The 17,431-nt window shown below is 39.9% G+C and overlaps 2 protein-coding genes and 5 non-coding genes across 8 annotated transcripts; 4 read left to right on the forward strand and 3 right to left on the reverse strand.

Moving 5' to 3' along the window:
• Positions 1 to 2: 2 nt before the first annotated feature.
• Positions 3 to 3,691, reverse strand: bik (BCL2 interacting killer). Its single transcript, XM_039792083.1, has 6 exons — positions 3,620 to 3,691; positions 3,507 to 3,535; positions 2,375 to 2,477; positions 1,483 to 1,635; positions 1,316 to 1,394; positions 3 to 632 (listed from the first exon to the last, which is right to left on the reverse strand). The coding sequence occupies exons 3-6, from the start codon at positions 2,467 to 2,469 to the stop codon at positions 516 to 518; spliced, it is 444 nt and encodes a 147-aa protein (XP_039648017.1). The 5' UTR covers positions 2,470 to 2,477; positions 3,507 to 3,535; positions 3,620 to 3,691; the 3' UTR covers positions 3 to 515.
• A 444-nt stretch (positions 3,692 to 4,135) lies between these two features.
• Positions 4,136 to 13,957, forward strand: ttll1 (tubulin tyrosine ligase-like family, member 1). 2 transcript variants are annotated; one of them, XM_039792080.1, is made up of 10 exons: positions 4,136 to 4,576; positions 4,714 to 4,837; positions 5,658 to 5,866; positions 5,951 to 6,131; positions 6,395 to 6,532; positions 6,940 to 7,048; positions 7,615 to 7,758; positions 9,975 to 10,061; positions 10,822 to 10,985; positions 13,486 to 13,957. In XM_039792080.1, exons 1-10 carry the CDS (start codon positions 4,543 to 4,545, stop codon positions 13,613 to 13,615), a joined length of 1,320 nt encoding a protein of 439 aa, XP_039648014.1. In that variant the 5' UTR covers positions 4,136 to 4,542; the 3' UTR covers positions 13,616 to 13,957. The 2 variants fall into 2 exon arrangements, with proteins under 2 accessions (XP_039648014.1, XP_039648015.1); XM_039792081.1 differs by having other exon boundaries at positions 4,138 to 4,580.
• On the forward strand, positions 9,044 to 9,130 carry trnay-gua. The gene is given in 2 exon segments: positions 9,044 to 9,080; positions 9,095 to 9,130. It is a non-coding gene; the product is annotated as a tRNA-Tyr (tRNA).
• Positions 11,148 to 11,234, forward strand: trnay-gua. Its single transcript is given in 2 exon segments — positions 11,148 to 11,184; positions 11,199 to 11,234. It is a non-coding gene; the product is annotated as a tRNA-Tyr (tRNA).
• Positions 11,838 to 11,924, forward strand: trnay-gua. The gene is given in 2 exon segments: positions 11,838 to 11,874; positions 11,889 to 11,924. It is a non-coding gene; the product is annotated as a tRNA-Tyr (tRNA).
• Positions 12,502 to 12,588, reverse strand: trnay-gua. The gene is given in 2 exon segments: positions 12,502 to 12,537; positions 12,552 to 12,588. It is a non-coding gene; the product is annotated as a tRNA-Tyr (tRNA).
• Positions 13,065 to 13,151, reverse strand: trnay-gua. Its single transcript is given in 2 exon segments — positions 13,065 to 13,100; positions 13,115 to 13,151. It is a non-coding gene; the product is annotated as a tRNA-Tyr (tRNA).
• Positions 13,958 to 17,431: the final 3,474 nt, after the last annotated feature.

Genomic DNA, 17,431 nt, shown 5'->3' on the forward strand with positions numbered 1-17,431 from the left:
CATTTTGTAATTTAGAGGTTTATTTGCATCACATGAAAAAGCATTTTCAAATCTGAAACAGAAAGTCCAGCTCCCTTCATTTTATATAAAGCAAGGCTACATATCATTTGTAAAAAATAAAAAAAAAGTTGGCCTCTTAAACCAGTAAGAAACTAATCTGGATACAAAAGACTGCATGCCAGCAACAGTCCAGTCATGGGAAATATGCTTTTTGACATTAATACAACTGTGAACCAACATGTCACTGCTACAATACGCTGTCCAACTCCTTGGGCAACACTGTAAAACCAATTTAACAATTTCCACATGCCCTGACAAATCTTACAGTATTTTTTATTTTTTTTAACCACCTGTCTTCCGGTCATATAGTGTCAAATTCAATACGTCATTAAGATAGTATTAAAAAAAGAGAAGTCAAAGTAAACAGCAGAAACAAATCAGAAATAATTGTCATTCATTTGCAAACCTTTTTTGTCAAATATATAATGGCCCAAAAGACCTGCTTATGTCCCTGTTTAGGCTTTCCCTTCCACCCATAGTGCCCCCAAAATGGTCACTGCAGCCAACAGCGCCACAGTCACCAGTGCTCCTCTGGCCCAGCCAGTGCAGGTTACTGGTTTTAAATTGGACAGCTGTGAAATGAAAGAGAAAGGTTTTCAATTCTAAGTGCGATGTGACTTGAGCTCAGAAAATATTTTTTGCATGCATATACATGTACATATATACAGTGGCTTGCATAAGTTTACACAACCATGCTAAAGATGACTAAAAATAGGAATAAAAATCCAACTTTTGGAAATTGATCTTAATGCCTTGATTAAAATAATTACAAAAAATCCAACCTTTAAGGACACCAATTTTCTTTGTGAATGAATAATTTATTGTAAATAAATAAATGTTCTTCCTTGAAATACAGGGGGCATAAGTAAGTACACACCTATGTTAAATTCCCATAGAGGCAGGCAGATTTTTATTTTTAAAGACCAGTTATTTCATGGATCCAGTATACTCTCCATCCTGATAAAGTTCCCTTGGCCTTCACCATACCTAGAGATTGGCATGGGGTACTTTCCATAAAATCATCTCTCAATGCAAATCAAACCAGCTATTAGGCTAACTGAAATAAAACCATGCCAATCTCTAGGATTTTTCCTAATTTTTTTGATCAAGGCATTAAGATCAATTTCCAAAAGATGTTTTTTTTATTCCTCTTTTTAGTCAACTTTAGCATGGGTGTGTAAACTTATGCAAGCCACTGTATGTTTTAAACTAAGCAGTAGTAGCAAAAAGGTCACTTAAGACACAGGTAGAATACCCCAGGCGCAGTGCTCGCTATCCAGGCCTTCACCGCTGCAGACAGGCCCCGGAAGCCCCATAACTGACTGTGGATATCCCTAAAAGAGAAGCAACACCAGGTTACAATTTCTAAACAGCCAGACACAGAAAAGCTCCAGATATAGATTTTTTTTGTGTGATTTATACCGATATATGGTCCTGGTCAATGCCTGAGCGGGTCTTAGCACGTGTAGAGGCGTTGGTAGCCAGTTCAGCTGTCTGCTGGCCCATTCCCGGTCCATCTGATCTCCAATTAGAGCCAACTGTTGCCCAAAGGCCCGTGCAGCCCTGTCATTTATCCTGAAGGAGCAAACAGACACGACTCTTGTTCAGTTACCAAGATTTTCACAATGTTGCCTTAATGGCTTCCTCACACAAGCAAAGTGCCGTCAGACTGAAGTATGTAATGAATTGTTATTAGTAGGGCTGGGTCGATATGCTTGGTCCAGATTCGATTCTTTAACGATCCATGGGTGCCGATTCGATTTGTATTGTGTTTTTCATTCATTGCGATTCGATAGTTTTGAGTATTGTGATTTTCTTTTCCTCCTTTAACAATATATCATGAGACACGAATTGTTTTCTAAAAAGAATGCATATCACGTCAGTCAGTCCGTCTGATATTTATTTCATTTCTAAAGAAGTACATAACATGTATTTTATGCATTTTCTGCTTTCAAGTCAAAAAACGGATATGATGTAGTCGCCGTCAGCGGTACCGTATAAATCATTGGTAAGAAAAAAAAATTGATTCTAGGGAAAAGAAGCGATTTTAAAAATTGTCGGAAAAAATCAAGATACACACGATTTTCGATTATTCACCCCACACTCCCACTCCTAGTTATTAGAAACAGTGCTTATTTAGTCTATTTTTTATATTAATTAGGTGTAACAACAACAACAAAAAATCCTACACCAGAGTGATTCTTTTTTATATATTGCCCCACATGGTCTGTAGCCTGAGGCGCAGTCTGTCTGAGCTCCATGTTGTTGTTGTTGTTATGACTGGTGTGGGGAAGGGCCTGTGCAGAACATGTACCTGAGGTTGACGTCAACCAGGGTGTCAGTGTCCACCTCGCCAGTTCCAGCCTGGAGGGAGACGACACGACTCGGCTGTCTCGTTTGCTCCACCATTCTGTTTTCTGAGAAGAGAAACCGGTATTATTCAAATTATTCATATCGGTACACGTGAGAGAAAGTTCCTTGAGCTTCATTGGCCATGTTATCCGTGCTGGACTACCAACGTTTATAAACAGGCTATGTAAATACTGGGTCATGTGCAGGATAGGTGGTGGCTGTGTTACCAGGGAGAGATCCAGGTAGATAAAACAGGCTCTCCCAGGTTTGAAGAGATGACATCATCTGTTGGATAAAGTCCAACAACAACTTACTACTGTCGGCCTTCATATCAACTAAAGTGTTTTTACGTTTAAGATGTCTGTTTAGAACTATAGAAAACTATGGAAGTATAGAAACTGTCTTAACTATCTAATCTTCCTTTATTACTGTATTTATGACTTATTTGCCCCAACAATCAGGTGTGTTCCCTCCTACACGCACCTGTCCTCAGACCAGTTCCTGTTGTACCTGCACTCATGTGCCTCAATGCAAATCCACAATTTCCATAACTCAAATCAACCAAACTGCCCTTATATTACTTCACCGAGAAGAAAGAAAAAATCACTGGCTTCCAAGAATCTACCTATAGACTTCAGATATTTGTTTGTTGATTTACTATAGCTATAGAAAAAGGTTATATTGATTTCTGTTTATAGTATTTATGTCATTTAGAATACCACCTAAATATAGCCTTAAATGTGGGAACCGTAACAATATAATCATAGGTTAGGCTCCAAAATAATAACCCAGATGACAGTTTTGGAGTATTAATGGTGTAATAGCCTATAGTCCTTTGCCATATTGTCATAACAAAGAGATGAAGTCATCCTTCTCACCCAAAGCAAACAAAGGTCGTTTTGAAGATCACACATATTAGATCACACATTTAACCTGCACATATTAATTCATTTAAAAAGGACTACCTACAGTTACAAATTAACAGTGTATCGTGTTGGAATAGTATTATGTTTGATGTTAAACGGATATAAATGCTGCCGCCTAGGCAGTAAACAGGTGCATGCACTATAAAACAAGAAAGAAAGTAAACCCACCTGTTGTGTTGATTAAAGTAGACGCCGCCCTGTAATAAACATAAATACATTATAATGAAAATGCTTTGAAAGTAATACAATAAAGAAATAAAAGTGTTTTTTTCTGTACTTACAGCAGCGTCCTTTAATCTCGTCGCTCTCGGGTAACTGCCACAAATATGACGGGCCACGCCTTTACCTGCTGATACCAGGGGAACCACCCCGTGGCGACAGAAGATACACTTGCAGTTAATTACTCACCTTTCATTTTTTTTTCCTTTTTTTAACCATACAGGTGTTTTATTGTGAAGATCAAAAACAGAAGGTCCTCCTTTTGTAAGCATTTTGTGTCTTGACGATTTATATACATCCATGGAACAAGCAGTAATGCTTTACTTATTTTTTAATTAGATACAAAAATATACAGAAAATACAAAAATGAAACAAAATAAAGCAACACAACAAAATGCCAGGGCTCAGCAAAGAATAAATAGAAAATAAATGAAGTAAAAATCTCATAGATATGTGTATGCTCACCCCTGCTGGTACGCTGTGGTAATGACATCCTGTAATGACATCACTGCGTCCTCCGTTGCTAGGTTATTCTCCCGGAAGGACCAAGCCCATACCGACGTCGTTACATGTTCATGAGGAATTTCTTGTTTTAGAATTACCTTTAACAATGTAATTAGTTGAATATATATATATATATGTTAACATATATTATATTACATTGCAATAACTAAGACTTTTATTGTGAAGAGAAGTTTGACCGTGGTGGGCTTTTCGTCACTGTGTGTCCAGCTTCACGACGCCGAAATCAATAAATGTAGCCTTGTTAGCAATAAAACCGCTAACATGGAAGCAGTTATTATTTGATGCTAGCTGGAGCTATCAATGATGCTAACGAACTGTCGCTGTGTCTCGCTATGAGTTTAGCTAGCTAATGACAGTCTGGTGAGATTGCATCACTGACTGGGTGATGTCCGCCCAGCCTCTGCAGCACTGCTGGGAGGATTCAGCAGCCTGCTAACAGAGCCAGCCCGGCGGCTAGCTGATGCTGATGACTGGCTGTTTCCTGACATTGATTTGTAGGTAGGTGACTGCTTTGGTGCATGGTAGCTGCATGCAAGTTTTTTCTTTTTTTTCCTCTCTCTTCCCCTATGCATTGTATCATCATCAATCCTATCTGTTTCTATCTGTTTACCTGTTTTGTGCTCCACCCTAGTGGGAGGCACCATGGCCGGTAAGGTGAAGTGGGTGACAGATATTGAGAAATCAGTGCTCATCAATAACTTCGAAAAGAGGGAATGGGTTCAAGTTACAGAAAACGACGACTGGAATTTCTACTGGTAGGTTTACAGCTTATCCACATTACACCTGACTCTTTAATCCTTGGACACTGTATTCTGCAAGCACCGTATGGGCAGTAGTGGAAGAAGTACTCATTCTTTGCTTTAGTAAAAGTATGAATACCACAATGTAAAATACAAGCAAAGGTCCTGCATTAAAAATCCTACTTTAAAATCAGTTCAGTGGTTGCCAACTTTGGCTTTGGGGCCCATCCAAATGGCCGCAAGAGTCATGAGATCATTTATAAGGTAGGGAAGTAGTAAAAACGAACCTCTGCTATACACATTTTACTTTTTTGGACCTTTTCTAATTTAAAAAATATATATATATTTGATTTGGCAATAATAGTGTCTTTGGGCCTCATTTAAATGACACCATCCAAGACATCTCTTTGGTTAAACTCCTATCAACTCACAGACATCTGAAACGTGACAATGGTTCCCCAACTGGACACCGCTTTATTTTAAAGTGTCACACAAGCCAATGTATTGTATTTGTTTTTTATAATCTTTTCAAATGTTTATTATAAATAGGAATCTAAAAAGTAACCAGTGACTGAGGCTATCAAATAAATGTACAGTATGGCTCTAAAATCTAGTAGAGTAGAAGAATAAAGTAGCACAAATTAGAAATATTCTGGTAGAGTGCAAGTACCTTATCTACTTGACTTGACTAATTCACTGTCTGTACAATAATCTGTAGCTCAATAAAAAAACATTTGATAAAAAAATAAATAAATTAGAATTACATTACCAAGCTTATTTCTGGACCCCAGACCCTTCAGATCACCATAATACAGGTTCATTTGTACCCACATAGGATGAGCGTCCAGACCATCCGAAACGTGTTCAGCGTGGACACCGGCTACCGCCTGTCAGATGAGCAGATGGTTAACCACTTCCCCAACCACTATGAGCTGACCAGGAAGGACCTAATGATCAAGAACATCAAACGCTACCGCAAGGAGCTGGAGAAGGAAAGCAGTCCGCTAGCAGAGAAGGACGAGAACGGGAAATACCTTTATTTAGGTATCCATTAGAGTGTAGAAATGCACACATTCTTTTCCTCACAAAGCTGTATATGTTTAACTATTTGCTTTATATTTCATGCAGATTTTGTTCCTGTGACATTCATGCTCCCCGCCGATTATAATCTCTTTGTGGAGGAGTATCGCAAGAACCCGTCCAGCACTTGGATCATGAAGCCCTGCGGGAAGGCTCAGGGCAAAGGCATTTTCCTCATCAATAAACTGTCCCAGATCAAAAAGTGGTCCAGAGACAGCCGCACCTCCACGTGAGTTACCGAAGACATCGTCATAACACTTCCTGTGAGGAAGGTTACTTTTTACAGAGATTTGGATGACGCTGTATATACTCTTCTTTCTTTCTCTTTTAATGAAAATGAACCAAAGAGCATCAATAGTAAAATATTTTGAATGTATTTGAACATGACGGTCTGTATAATCTATCCTATGAGCATTTGATTCCTAAGTAAACATCCTAAACTGGTAATGATTGTGATTTGCTGATGTTTGGCTTCTTGCTTTCTGCTCCCAGGTTTGTAGCAGCATCTAGTGGCAAGGAGGCCTATGTCATCTCCCTGTACATTGACAATCCTCTGCTGATAGGAGGGAAGAAGTTTGACCTGCGTCTCTACGTTCTGGTGACCACATATCGGCCTCTGAAATGCTATATGTAAGCCCTGAATTTATATGCTTTTTTACGTTGAATATTGGCACCATTTAGAGGCAATGTATTATTACCTATGTGTAACAGAATACAGCTGGTTTGCTGTAGCATTTGTCTGTAATCAAACCATGACTTATTCATTCAGTAAAGATTTTGGTAATAAATAAATGTTGTTGTAGTTGATGTACAGAAAATTATTGGCAAGTATTGATAATTGAGACTTTGATGCTTTTCTTTGTAGTATAAAGTAAACTGAATATCTTTTGGTTTTGGACTGTCGGTCAACTAAACAATTCGAAGACATGTTGTAAACAAAATTATTTATTGAGAAAACAGCAGGCAGCTAAATCAAAAAATGACACTAATCGTTTGTTGCGGCCCTGATTGAACCCTCTCTGTGGTTTGATCCTTAGGTACAAGCTCGGCTTCTGTAGGTTCTGCACAGTCAAGTACACACCCAGCACCAGTGAACTGGAAAACATGTTTGTTCACCTCACTAATGTGGCCATCCAAAAACATGGGGTAAGTCTGCATCTTGTCTTGTATGGCTAGTAGGTATTACCAATAGAGCATTTTGTTTTAAAGGGGTATTCCGCCAATTCAGTATTGCACTATCATAAAGTGCCATGAAGTAGCAGTGGCCACAATATGCGGACTTCCTGACTTCCCAATTATGGGTCAATCTCCTGCACCCTATGTTTCCTTCCCACAAATTAATAGTCATTGGACCCTCCCTAAATGTAAATACCCTCCATGCCTCAAATTTGTAACATTTGGCTTTCTGTCAAAAATGTTACATTACACAACTGTTTTCACAGGCTCAGTACTACTCCTCATGACGAGTTTACTGATGTTCATGTGTGAAATCTGCGGATTGCCTCTTTAAATTGAAGCAGGTTATATTTTTCAAGTGTTATTGGCTACATTTATAGTTTTACAAATTGATGCTGACTAGAGCCAAAGACACTGACTGATAGATTTCAGGTAATAATATTCCTCTCAAAGCTGTACTTCTTTTTGCAACAGAACTCCATGTGGGGAAAAAAAGAAATTTCAATATCTAGTTAGATTGTGTACCTTTAACGCAGGATGACTACAACCACGTCCATGGAGGCAAGTGGACGGTCAGTAACCTCCGTTTGTACCTAGAGAGCACCCGAGGGAAGGAGGTGACCAGCCGACTGTTTGACCAGATCCACTGGATCGTGGTGCAGTCACTGAAGGCCGTGGCTGTAAGAATCTTTTTTTTTTCCCAAAATTGAATATGTGACCAATACACCTACACCCTTACTGACATTACAGAATTACAATATTTTTAGGAAGTTTGACCAAATGATAGCACTTATAATAAACTCAGTGCCTGTAGTGGAAATACTAGACATCTTTAGGAGTGATATTTAACGGTGTGATGTGGAACATGTTGCAGTAGCACCTCCCCCACTATATTGATAGTTATACTGATGTAGCTGCAGGGACTTCTTTGCCTCTGACTTGACTACATTTCAGTTTGTGTCATGACATAATTTGTGACAGTATGACCATTGGTAATAAATAGCTGGTAGTCACAGTTATTAGAAATGGTCCTACTAATGTATTATGATGCCTTGACTCCCTTCGATAGCTCAGTTGGTAGCGCGTGTTACCAGGCATCCTTAGGTTGCCGGTTCAAGTCCGGCTCGAAAGAATGGCTTTTAACTGTGTTATGGAACATGTTGTCCAATAGCAACATCTATATTTCAAACACCGTCTACTGTCAAGGCTACAACTTTGTATTATATCCTGGTCCACTGAAAGTCCACCACAAGCTGTTTTAGTTTAGCAGATGTCATTGCACCATGCGCCGAAGCTCTCTCTTAGGGCCGTTTTACAGTCGCTGCAGCTGAGCTGGCGCGCGCCAATGTTACGTCAAAATGACGTAGATCTCGCTGGCGCGCCAGGATTTTGAATGCGTGACCAGAAGGCACGCACCACTCTTATTTTTTTCAGCAGCGCGCAACAAAGCGGAAACAGAAAGCATGAATGAGCTCCTGGGCGACCGGATGCCAGGACTCTCAGAGTTACTGCAAGTCTCTCATGTAAACTTACTGGGTTAAGATGAGTTCTTTTATGGTGAATGAAAGGCTTGATCCGACGGAGTAGGTCATAGAATCAAATTCAAAGCATTGCCGTCAATGCTGCTGCCAGTTCGGCCGTTGTTTACCTTTTTCTTCTTCTTTTAGTCTGTAGAAATAGCAAAGTCAGTAGCCTTTCCTCATTAGCTCCACCTCTGTTCAGGAGAAGACTGCAACTAGTGTTGCGACCACCACGCACGAGTATAAACAGTTACGGCGCTCCCATGACGTCACACTGGCGCTCGATAGGTCGGCTGCGGCGAGTATACCCCACATTTTAGTCCTCTGTAAAAATTAAAAAATATAGTGTCAATATAGTGATAACTTCCGTTTTGCCAAAAATAAAATAGCTGGTAGTCACAGTTAGTAGAAATGGTCCTACTAATGTATGATCATGACTTCACTCCCTTCGATAGCTCAGTTGGTAGAGCGGAGGACTGTAGTGGCATTACCAGGCATCCTTAGGTCGCTGGTTCAAATCCGGCTCGAAGGAATGGCTTTTAACTGTGTTATGGTACATGTTGTCCAATAGCAACATCTATATTTCAAGCACCGTCTACTGTCAAGGCTACAACTTTGTGTTCTATCCTGTTCCTCTGAAAGTCCACCAAAAGCTGTTTTAGTTTTGCAGATGTTGACCTTCAGGTGATTGCCATTGCACCATGCGCCGAAGCTCTCTCTTAGGGCCGTTTTAGAGTCGCCGCAGCCGAACTGGCGCGCGACAACGTTACGTCAAAATGACGTAGAACTCGCTGGTGCCCCACTCGCGAGTATAGTTAGTTTAGCAGATATTGACCTTCCGGTGATTGTCGTTGCACCATGCGTCGAATCTCTCTCTTTGTCCCATTTAAAGGTCCAATATATAATGCTGACAGCTAGCGTTTAAAATAGTTACTGCAGTCCAAATTCAAAATACTAGACAGAGTCGTCTCCCTCACCCCCTCCTCCCCAGACTCGTAGTTCATGGAGGTTGCCAGGTTGAGAACACAGCATCAATGTTGCTAGATGCTAGTCTTACATAGCCAGACATTACTCCACAGCACAGCGGAGTAGCTAACGTTAGATGCTGGCTATGTTGATAGTCATAAAAGCCCGTGCTCACACGGAGCTCTGTACCCGACTGACAACCACCCTATCATCCTAGCAACAGACGCTTAAAACACCACTACCTCGCCATCCTCTCTACCCCACTGACAGACACGCTTCCTCGGCTTAAAATTACAGAAACAACCGCTAAAAACAGCGCAAACTCATTTACAGCCCAATATATCATAATCTCTGACAATGTAGGTCAATTCCTCCTCCTAATTCCTTGTCTGTTTTTTTCTGTCTCCCAGCCTGTGATGAACAATGACAAGCACTGTTTTGAGTGTTACGGGTATGACATCATTATTGATGACAAGCTTAAACCATGGCTTATTGAGGTAAGTAGTTTAACAGGAGTTTTTACATGCACAGACACCTACAAGTCACATGAAATTGAGCTTTTAATTTAATAAAAATGAACCTCTGTTGTGCAAAACAAATCTGTTTTTCTTGCCTTTTCCATTTTTTTGCCAAGCCCAAAGATTACCATAACATGTCAGTGACTCCACAATCCCTGTGTGTGTGTGTGTGTGTGTGTGTGTGTGTGTGTGTGTGTGTGTGTGTGTGTGTGTGTGTGTGTGTGTGTGTGTGTGTGTGTGTGTGTGTGTGTGTGTGTATACTGTGCTTGTTATGTGGCATATTTTACTGTACTCATTTTAACAGCCGTACAATGAGTTACTGGGTTTCCAGGCTGGGTCTATTTCAGACACCAATCTGATCTATTTTGGGTGACATAAAGTTGGTTGTAGGACATAGACGGTCCTCAGTGAGGGACTGAAAAAACATGTGCCACAAACCTAGTCAAGAACACTTTCCTTCGTTCATCATTCTAAACTTAGCCAAACTCCTTTCTCTACTCAAGGAATTAAGTGTGTGTTGATATCAAAGTTGCTGCTTCATCTCCCTCTTGGCACTTCCTCTTTGAATGTATGTTTATGAGCACAGCTGTTCTAGCACCTTAGCAGAATTTCCTTCCTCATAAGAGCTTCTATATGGGGATAGGAAGAATTTGAAATAAAGGATGTGCTCATGCCTGTTTGGATCCAACCTTCTCTTCAAATATAAATGTCACTTTCTTTTGATCTGTGTCATTCTCAGGTCAATGCCTCTCCGTCGCTGACCTCCAGCACAGCCAACGACCGCATCCTGAAGTACAACCTCATCAACGACACCCTCAATATCGTAACGCCCAATGGGGAAATCCCAGACTGCCGCTGGAATCGCAGCCCGCCCCGTGAGGCCCTGGGCAACTATCAAGTCCTGTGAGTGACATTAAAATCTACCTTTTCACATTCAGACAAACTCAGCAACCTCTAACGGCCAAGTAATGTCACACAGCTGCTAAATACAGCAGTCAAAAGTGAAAGTGTAGCTTCTACAGTTACTAGTCTCAATGTGTTATCTATTTTTAGACACTCTCAGGCCCTTCGATAGCTCAGTTGGTAGAGCGGAGGACTGTAGAGGTTACACCAGGCATCCTTAGGTCGCTGGTTCAAATCCGGCTCGAAGGAGTGGCTTTTAACTGTGTTATAGAACATGTTGAAGGAGCTACTTTTCACTGTGTGTTGTGGAACAAAACCCATTACATCTTACAGTCTTTATTATTATCAATATTATTACCAAAGTCAGTTTTCACTTGCAAGGAATTTACCTTGGTGTATTTGGTGCATAAAATAGACATTAAAAAGGGAATAAAAAAACAAGGCAAAGTACTGCTACAGTCAAGAGCATAAATGCAAAATAGATATATTACACTAAAAAGTGTCTTGAAAAAGACACTACAACAAAGTAACCCCCCTGTTCAGTCTGTTTGCCAGGCACAGGTGGTTGATGGAGTGGGGGGGCTTTAGGTTTGTAGCTGGTGATCTGTCTACTAAAGCCCTCCGCCCCATTCTAAACAAAATAATGAGGGTAGTGTGTGCTTTACCACCTTGTTTACATATTGAGTCTATGTGAAAGCAACCAGAGGGAGGAAATGACTATGTTACCCCTCTTTCTCTGCCTCAGCTGGCTCCTACTACCTTCTGTACACCACACCAACACTACAGTTCAAAGTAGGGGCTCACAGGCATTGGGCAACATATAGTCTGTTGTATGTGGAAACTTCCTACCTCCCTTCGATAGCTCAGTTGGTAGAGCGGAGGACTGTAGTGATTATGTCAGATATCCTTAGGTCGCTGGTTCAAATCCTGTTCGAAGGATTTCCTTTAAATCACATAGTGATAGCTCTGTCTTCATATGCAAATATTCTATTGTTTGCAGTATTAGTATGTTTTTGGCGCAGATATTCCTGAAATATTACAGTACTTCATTAAATAAGATACACTCTGCACTCTTTCCTAAACAGCCTATGCTAGTTTTGTGTCGCTCTCAAAACAGTTGTTAACCTTAGTGAACTATCTGATATAGAGCTTAAACAAGTTTTTCTCCACAATAATTAATTGTGCAAATATGTTTAGACAAACTTTTAACTTGTTGTTTTCCAGGTCTGATCCACTTGTTATTCTCCCTGGTCTCTATCATTGTGCTGTTGAGAATTGTTAACCCCACATATTTTTTTTCTCCATTATCTTTAGCAAAACCAGCTTCTTATCAAGGCAAATTTGGATAATGTTTTACACATGCTGTAGCTATGTAAGATAATATATACACTTTGCATGTGACTGCTGCAACTTGAACTACAGTTTAACGTGACATACATGAATAATAAGAATGTACAGACATGCCAGCAACATTTGTGAGACTATATGCTTAGGTGATGCTAGCTAAAAAAATCACTCCTTCGAGCCGGATTTGAACCAGCGACCTAAGGATGCCTGCTATTTCCACTACAGTCCTCCGCTCTACCAACTGAGCTATCGAAGGGATATGTGTAAAGTGAGCAATAACAGACAGGCAGAACATATCTGAATTGCGTTTCCATAGACTTAACTGTGTAAACAAGGTGCTAAAGCACACACTACCCTCACTATTGTGTTTAGAATGGGGCACCTATTGTCAGACAACCTCTTTCACAACTCGTTTGATTTTTTAGGTGGAGTATCGAGGTCAGAATGACGATCATGTGGACTTCCACCTTATATACTGTATGTCTGTTGTTCATCCACTGCAATACAGCTGTTGTAACATGACAAATACTGTCATAACATGAAGTTTTATGCTCCCCAAACCTGCTCATTCAAACTGTAGCTAAATGAGCACAGTATCTATATTAATCAATGCCTTTGTTAATTATTTTGTGTAAATGTCATATGCAGTAAGAATGGTTATAATCAGGCTTGCAATGGCTGTTGAACAGTATGTTTGACTGTGGACTATAGGTTTAAACATATAAAAGTCATTCCTTCGAAGCGGATTTGAACCAGCGACCTAAGGATGCCTGGTATTTTCACTACAGTCCTCCGCTCTACCAACTGAGCTATCGAAGGGATGCAACAAATGACCAATAGACAGGTTACACATGTCTGAATTGCATTTCCATAGACTTGACTGTGTAAACAAGGCGTTAAAGCACACACTACCCTCACTAGTGTTTTTAGAATGGGGCACCTGTTGTCAGACAACCTCTTTCACAACTCGTTTGATTTTGTAGGTGGAGTACCGAGTTCAGAATGATGATCACATGGATCATGTGCCTGGTATTTCCACTCCAGTCCTCCACTCTACCAACTGAGTTATCGAAGGAATGTTGTCAGGAAGTACCAGAGAGGTGAAGAATTCTGTTTAAACACTCTGTCTCTGATTCCCTCTGCGTGTCACCAGGTACGACGAGGAGCAGACGCAGAGCGAGAATGCCGAGCGAGACCTGCGGAGCCGCTCGAGTCAGTCCATGGGGACGAGGGGCACCAAGGGGAGTGCAGGCGCTCGCCCTGCTGCCGCCACCTGGAAGTGAGGTGATGCTGCTGACTCTTAATGGCTTCTTGTACAATATTACAGGGTCCAACCGGGGATAAAAAAGAACCAGACTTTTTTTTTTATCCCAGCTATTCGCTGAAAGACTGGTCCCTGTCTCCCACATGTCACTGACTGAGTTCACAGGGGGCGACAACCCTAGTGATGAAGGGGAGGAAAATCAACATTGTGGTCATATTTGGAGAGTATAAAGGTCGCCAGTTGTTGCTGTTTGTGTGAAGGCGTGACTACAAATGTAGACATTATGTTGGTGGGGTCGATGTCTCAACAGCAGCTCCCAGCCCAAGCTCCATATGAAGATAAGGAAAAACCTCCTAAAAAACTTAATGACAGAAAGAAAAAAGTGAATGAAACTCAGAGAGGAAATTCCAAAAGAAGATCGCTCTCCTCGGATGGCTAGGGGTGGTAAAATGGTAACTACACACGTTGTATGTTATATACATAAATGGGATTAAAATCCAACGTGAGCAAGGAGGAATACAACAACCTGATCTATGCATGATTACTGAGTCCTGACATTTTAACTTCACACAGGTGCTAAAAAGAAGGAGCTCTGTGAGATAAAGTGCTTTGGAAAAAAAAGAAAGAGGAACAAGAGATCTGATTAATACAAAGGGTATACAGATATAATATAATATACTTATAGGCAGAATTAATGTGTATAGATCCTAAAATAGAATTTAAAGGTCCCATGGCATGAAAAGTTCACTTTATGAGGTTTTTTAACATTAATATGAGTTCCCCCAGCCTGCCTATGTTCCCCCAGTGGCTAGAAATGGTGATAGGTGTAAACCGAGCCCTGGGTATCCTGCTCTGCCTTTGAGAAAATGAAAGCTCAGATGGGCCAATCTGGAATCTTGCTCCTTATGAGGTCATAAGGAGCAAGGTTACCTCCCCTTTCTCTGCTTTGCCCACCCAGAGAATTTGGCCCACCCATCAGAGAGAGACATCATGGCTTTCAAACAAGCAAAGTGGCAGTTGGTCAAGGCCACACCCTCCACTTTGCCCCCCCCCCCCCTCCTCCTCAATAGCATTTAAAACTACAGACACAGAAATGGCACATACTAAGTGGCTGTAATTCTGCACCAAGGCTGAATTTTGGGAAAGAGACTTCAGATACAGTATTAGGGGACCACTAAGGCCTATATTTAAAGCATCCAAAAAGCAGCATGTCATGGGACCTTTAATAATGTTATGCAGGGGGGTTTCATTAAGATTGATTGTATTCAGTGCTAAACCCTTTTTATTACTTTATTTGTGCTTGAATATTAAATAGACATGCATTTTGAGTTGGACTACTGATGTCATACAGTAGCTGCTGCACATCTAAAATCTTAAATAATAATATGTGTTGGGAATGTATGCATTCTTAGCTGTCAACTGTTTATTTCCTGCTACTACTGAAATATTCACTATAATAATAAGTGAATAATAATAACACCTATGATGAGTACATACAGTATCTACATTTTTGATACACTGAAGTAGGGCTTTGGGGTTTTAGTTTTGTGCAGTATTACGTTGAAACTAAATTTCACCAGATACATGCTGCTTGAGCTTTTGGAGACATTTGGAAAGAATGTATCACGTAAGGAATGGTAACGGGGATTTAAAAGAAAATAGGGGCATCAGAATGCTCACCCATCAATCGGGGATAAGGTCAATGATCAAGATTATCATAATAATTACTTTTAAAAAAAAGGGGGGGGGCGTCTTCTGTGAATGGATGAAAGAAAGGTGGTGAAAGGGTTCCAGAGAAAACATTTCTCCAACCAGATTGTGATTAAATCGAGCTCTTGATGCTAAAACATTTAGCCCTACTCTAATAAAGAAATCCAGTTGGTGCTTTGTGAAATTAAATAGTTGATTTTTGATGTATAATAAAAAACAGGCAGAACATTTTTCATTGATTATGCAATGTAATGAATTTTTTTTCTTGTCACTTCTCTGTGGTAAGGGGCCCTTTGATGAATCTAATCTGTCTGGAGTTTAGATTAATCAGAGGCTAATCCCTCAAAAGAAAAAAAAGAAAAAAAAAGCCTTATGTTCTTGCTGTTACTTGCACCCCACCCCCACCACCTTGTTGTTTCCTCCTGTAGCCGGTTACTACATGCAGAATAGCATCTTCTCAAGATGTGTGAGGCATAGACGTGTTGGTGTGTGATCTCTGACCAAACTTCCCCTAACCATCTGCAGAGCAGGAAGACATACATGTCCTCCTGTGCTAGAGACCAAATTTACTGAGAGATTAATCAAACTCTGAGGTGTGTCCAGCAGTCAAATAAGGAACTGGGCCGACATGAGGCTAGGTTCCAACTGCAGGTTTTTTTTCCGCGTAAACTGTGCAGCTTAAGTTGTGTACATGAAACCAAGCTTTTCTGTTTTTAATGTTGCATTACTGAGATCTCTCTGTATGACAAATGTATTGTTTCCTTTTGGTATGTGTCTACCTTTCAATAAAATATCTATATTGGTGCTGCCCTGACAATACAGCAAGTTCATTTTAGAGTGAAAAAATATGGTTATGTAAAATGGGTGAGCTGGTCCTTTAAATTTTTACAGAAATGTGTTAATAGTTATAATAGTTATAGATACTATTTTTTTTAAGTTGTTCCGGTTAAGGGAAATATTTGTTCTAATTTATGGACAGTTCTCACGTCCTCTCTAACCTCATGTGATGATGCAAAAATAGCAATTAAGTTATACTTTTTTAAATATATATGTTTAGATATATCTCTATTCAGATTAAATAATTAGTTTATGGCTTCTGCATGAGTAAATAAAGACTATATTTACAGGAAAGGGGGTTAATCATTATCTTACAACACCACTTTAGTTTGTAGCTAAACATGTGCCTCAATAACTTTATTGTTTAACTTTTAGATGACCTGTGGCAAACATAATTTCTGAATTTATGAACTCCATTGCCATAGATTGGTATATTTAAAACTTTAATTAAGACAGGATTACCAAGCAGGCAACTACCCCAGACCCCCCCAAGTGTCAGTCGGTCTGTATGCACCACTAGCACAACATCACCTAGAAGGTAGGGGCCTTACTTTTATGGAGTTTAAGAGAAATCACACTAATCCTCATTTTACTGACGCCCCCTAGAAGCAGCCTGGAGCGTCCCATGTCATGCCGTTCCGTCTCATGCGGTCCCGCCTGGGGCCATCCCCGACCTTCTACTTTTCAAAATAAAAGCTCGCGTCTCATGCCATCCCGCCTGGTGCCGTCTGGAATAAAATACATATTAAAAATACGTTTTTGCGTCGACTATCATGCTAATGAATAAAATTAGAATAAAATAAAATACAATGTTTGGCCAGAGCCAAGATGAAGTGCAGAAGTCTAGTTTTCTCTCAGACCACTTAAATTACAATATGCTGAAAGATTATTATGGATGTTTTACCCAATGACGCCGAAAATAATAATAATAATAATACTGCAGCTTTAAATAATGTAGCCATACAACAATTTAGAAAAATACTCCATTACAAAAAGTAAAAGTCCTTCAGAAAGATCCATGTCGGAGTTATATCATCATATATTATATTATTTGATTATTATTACTAATGCATTAGGCATACTTTGTAATTTAATTTATAAAGTGATCATATGTAAAAGCTCAATTTGCAAAATTACTAACTATAGCTGTCGAAAAAGTGGCGTAAAGTACAAAATTTCCCTCTGAAATGTAGTGGAGTAGAGACATAACGCAGTAAGGAATGGAAATACTCAAGTAACGTTAAAGTCAAATTACCTAAAATTGCACAGTAAAGTTACATATACCTAT

This window comes from Perca fluviatilis, chromosome 23 (genome assembly GCF_010015445.1).
Source record: "Perca fluviatilis chromosome 23, GENO_Pfluv_1.0, whole genome shotgun sequence".
Taxonomy (NCBI): Eukaryota; Metazoa; Chordata; class Actinopteri; order Perciformes; family Percidae; genus Perca; species Perca fluviatilis.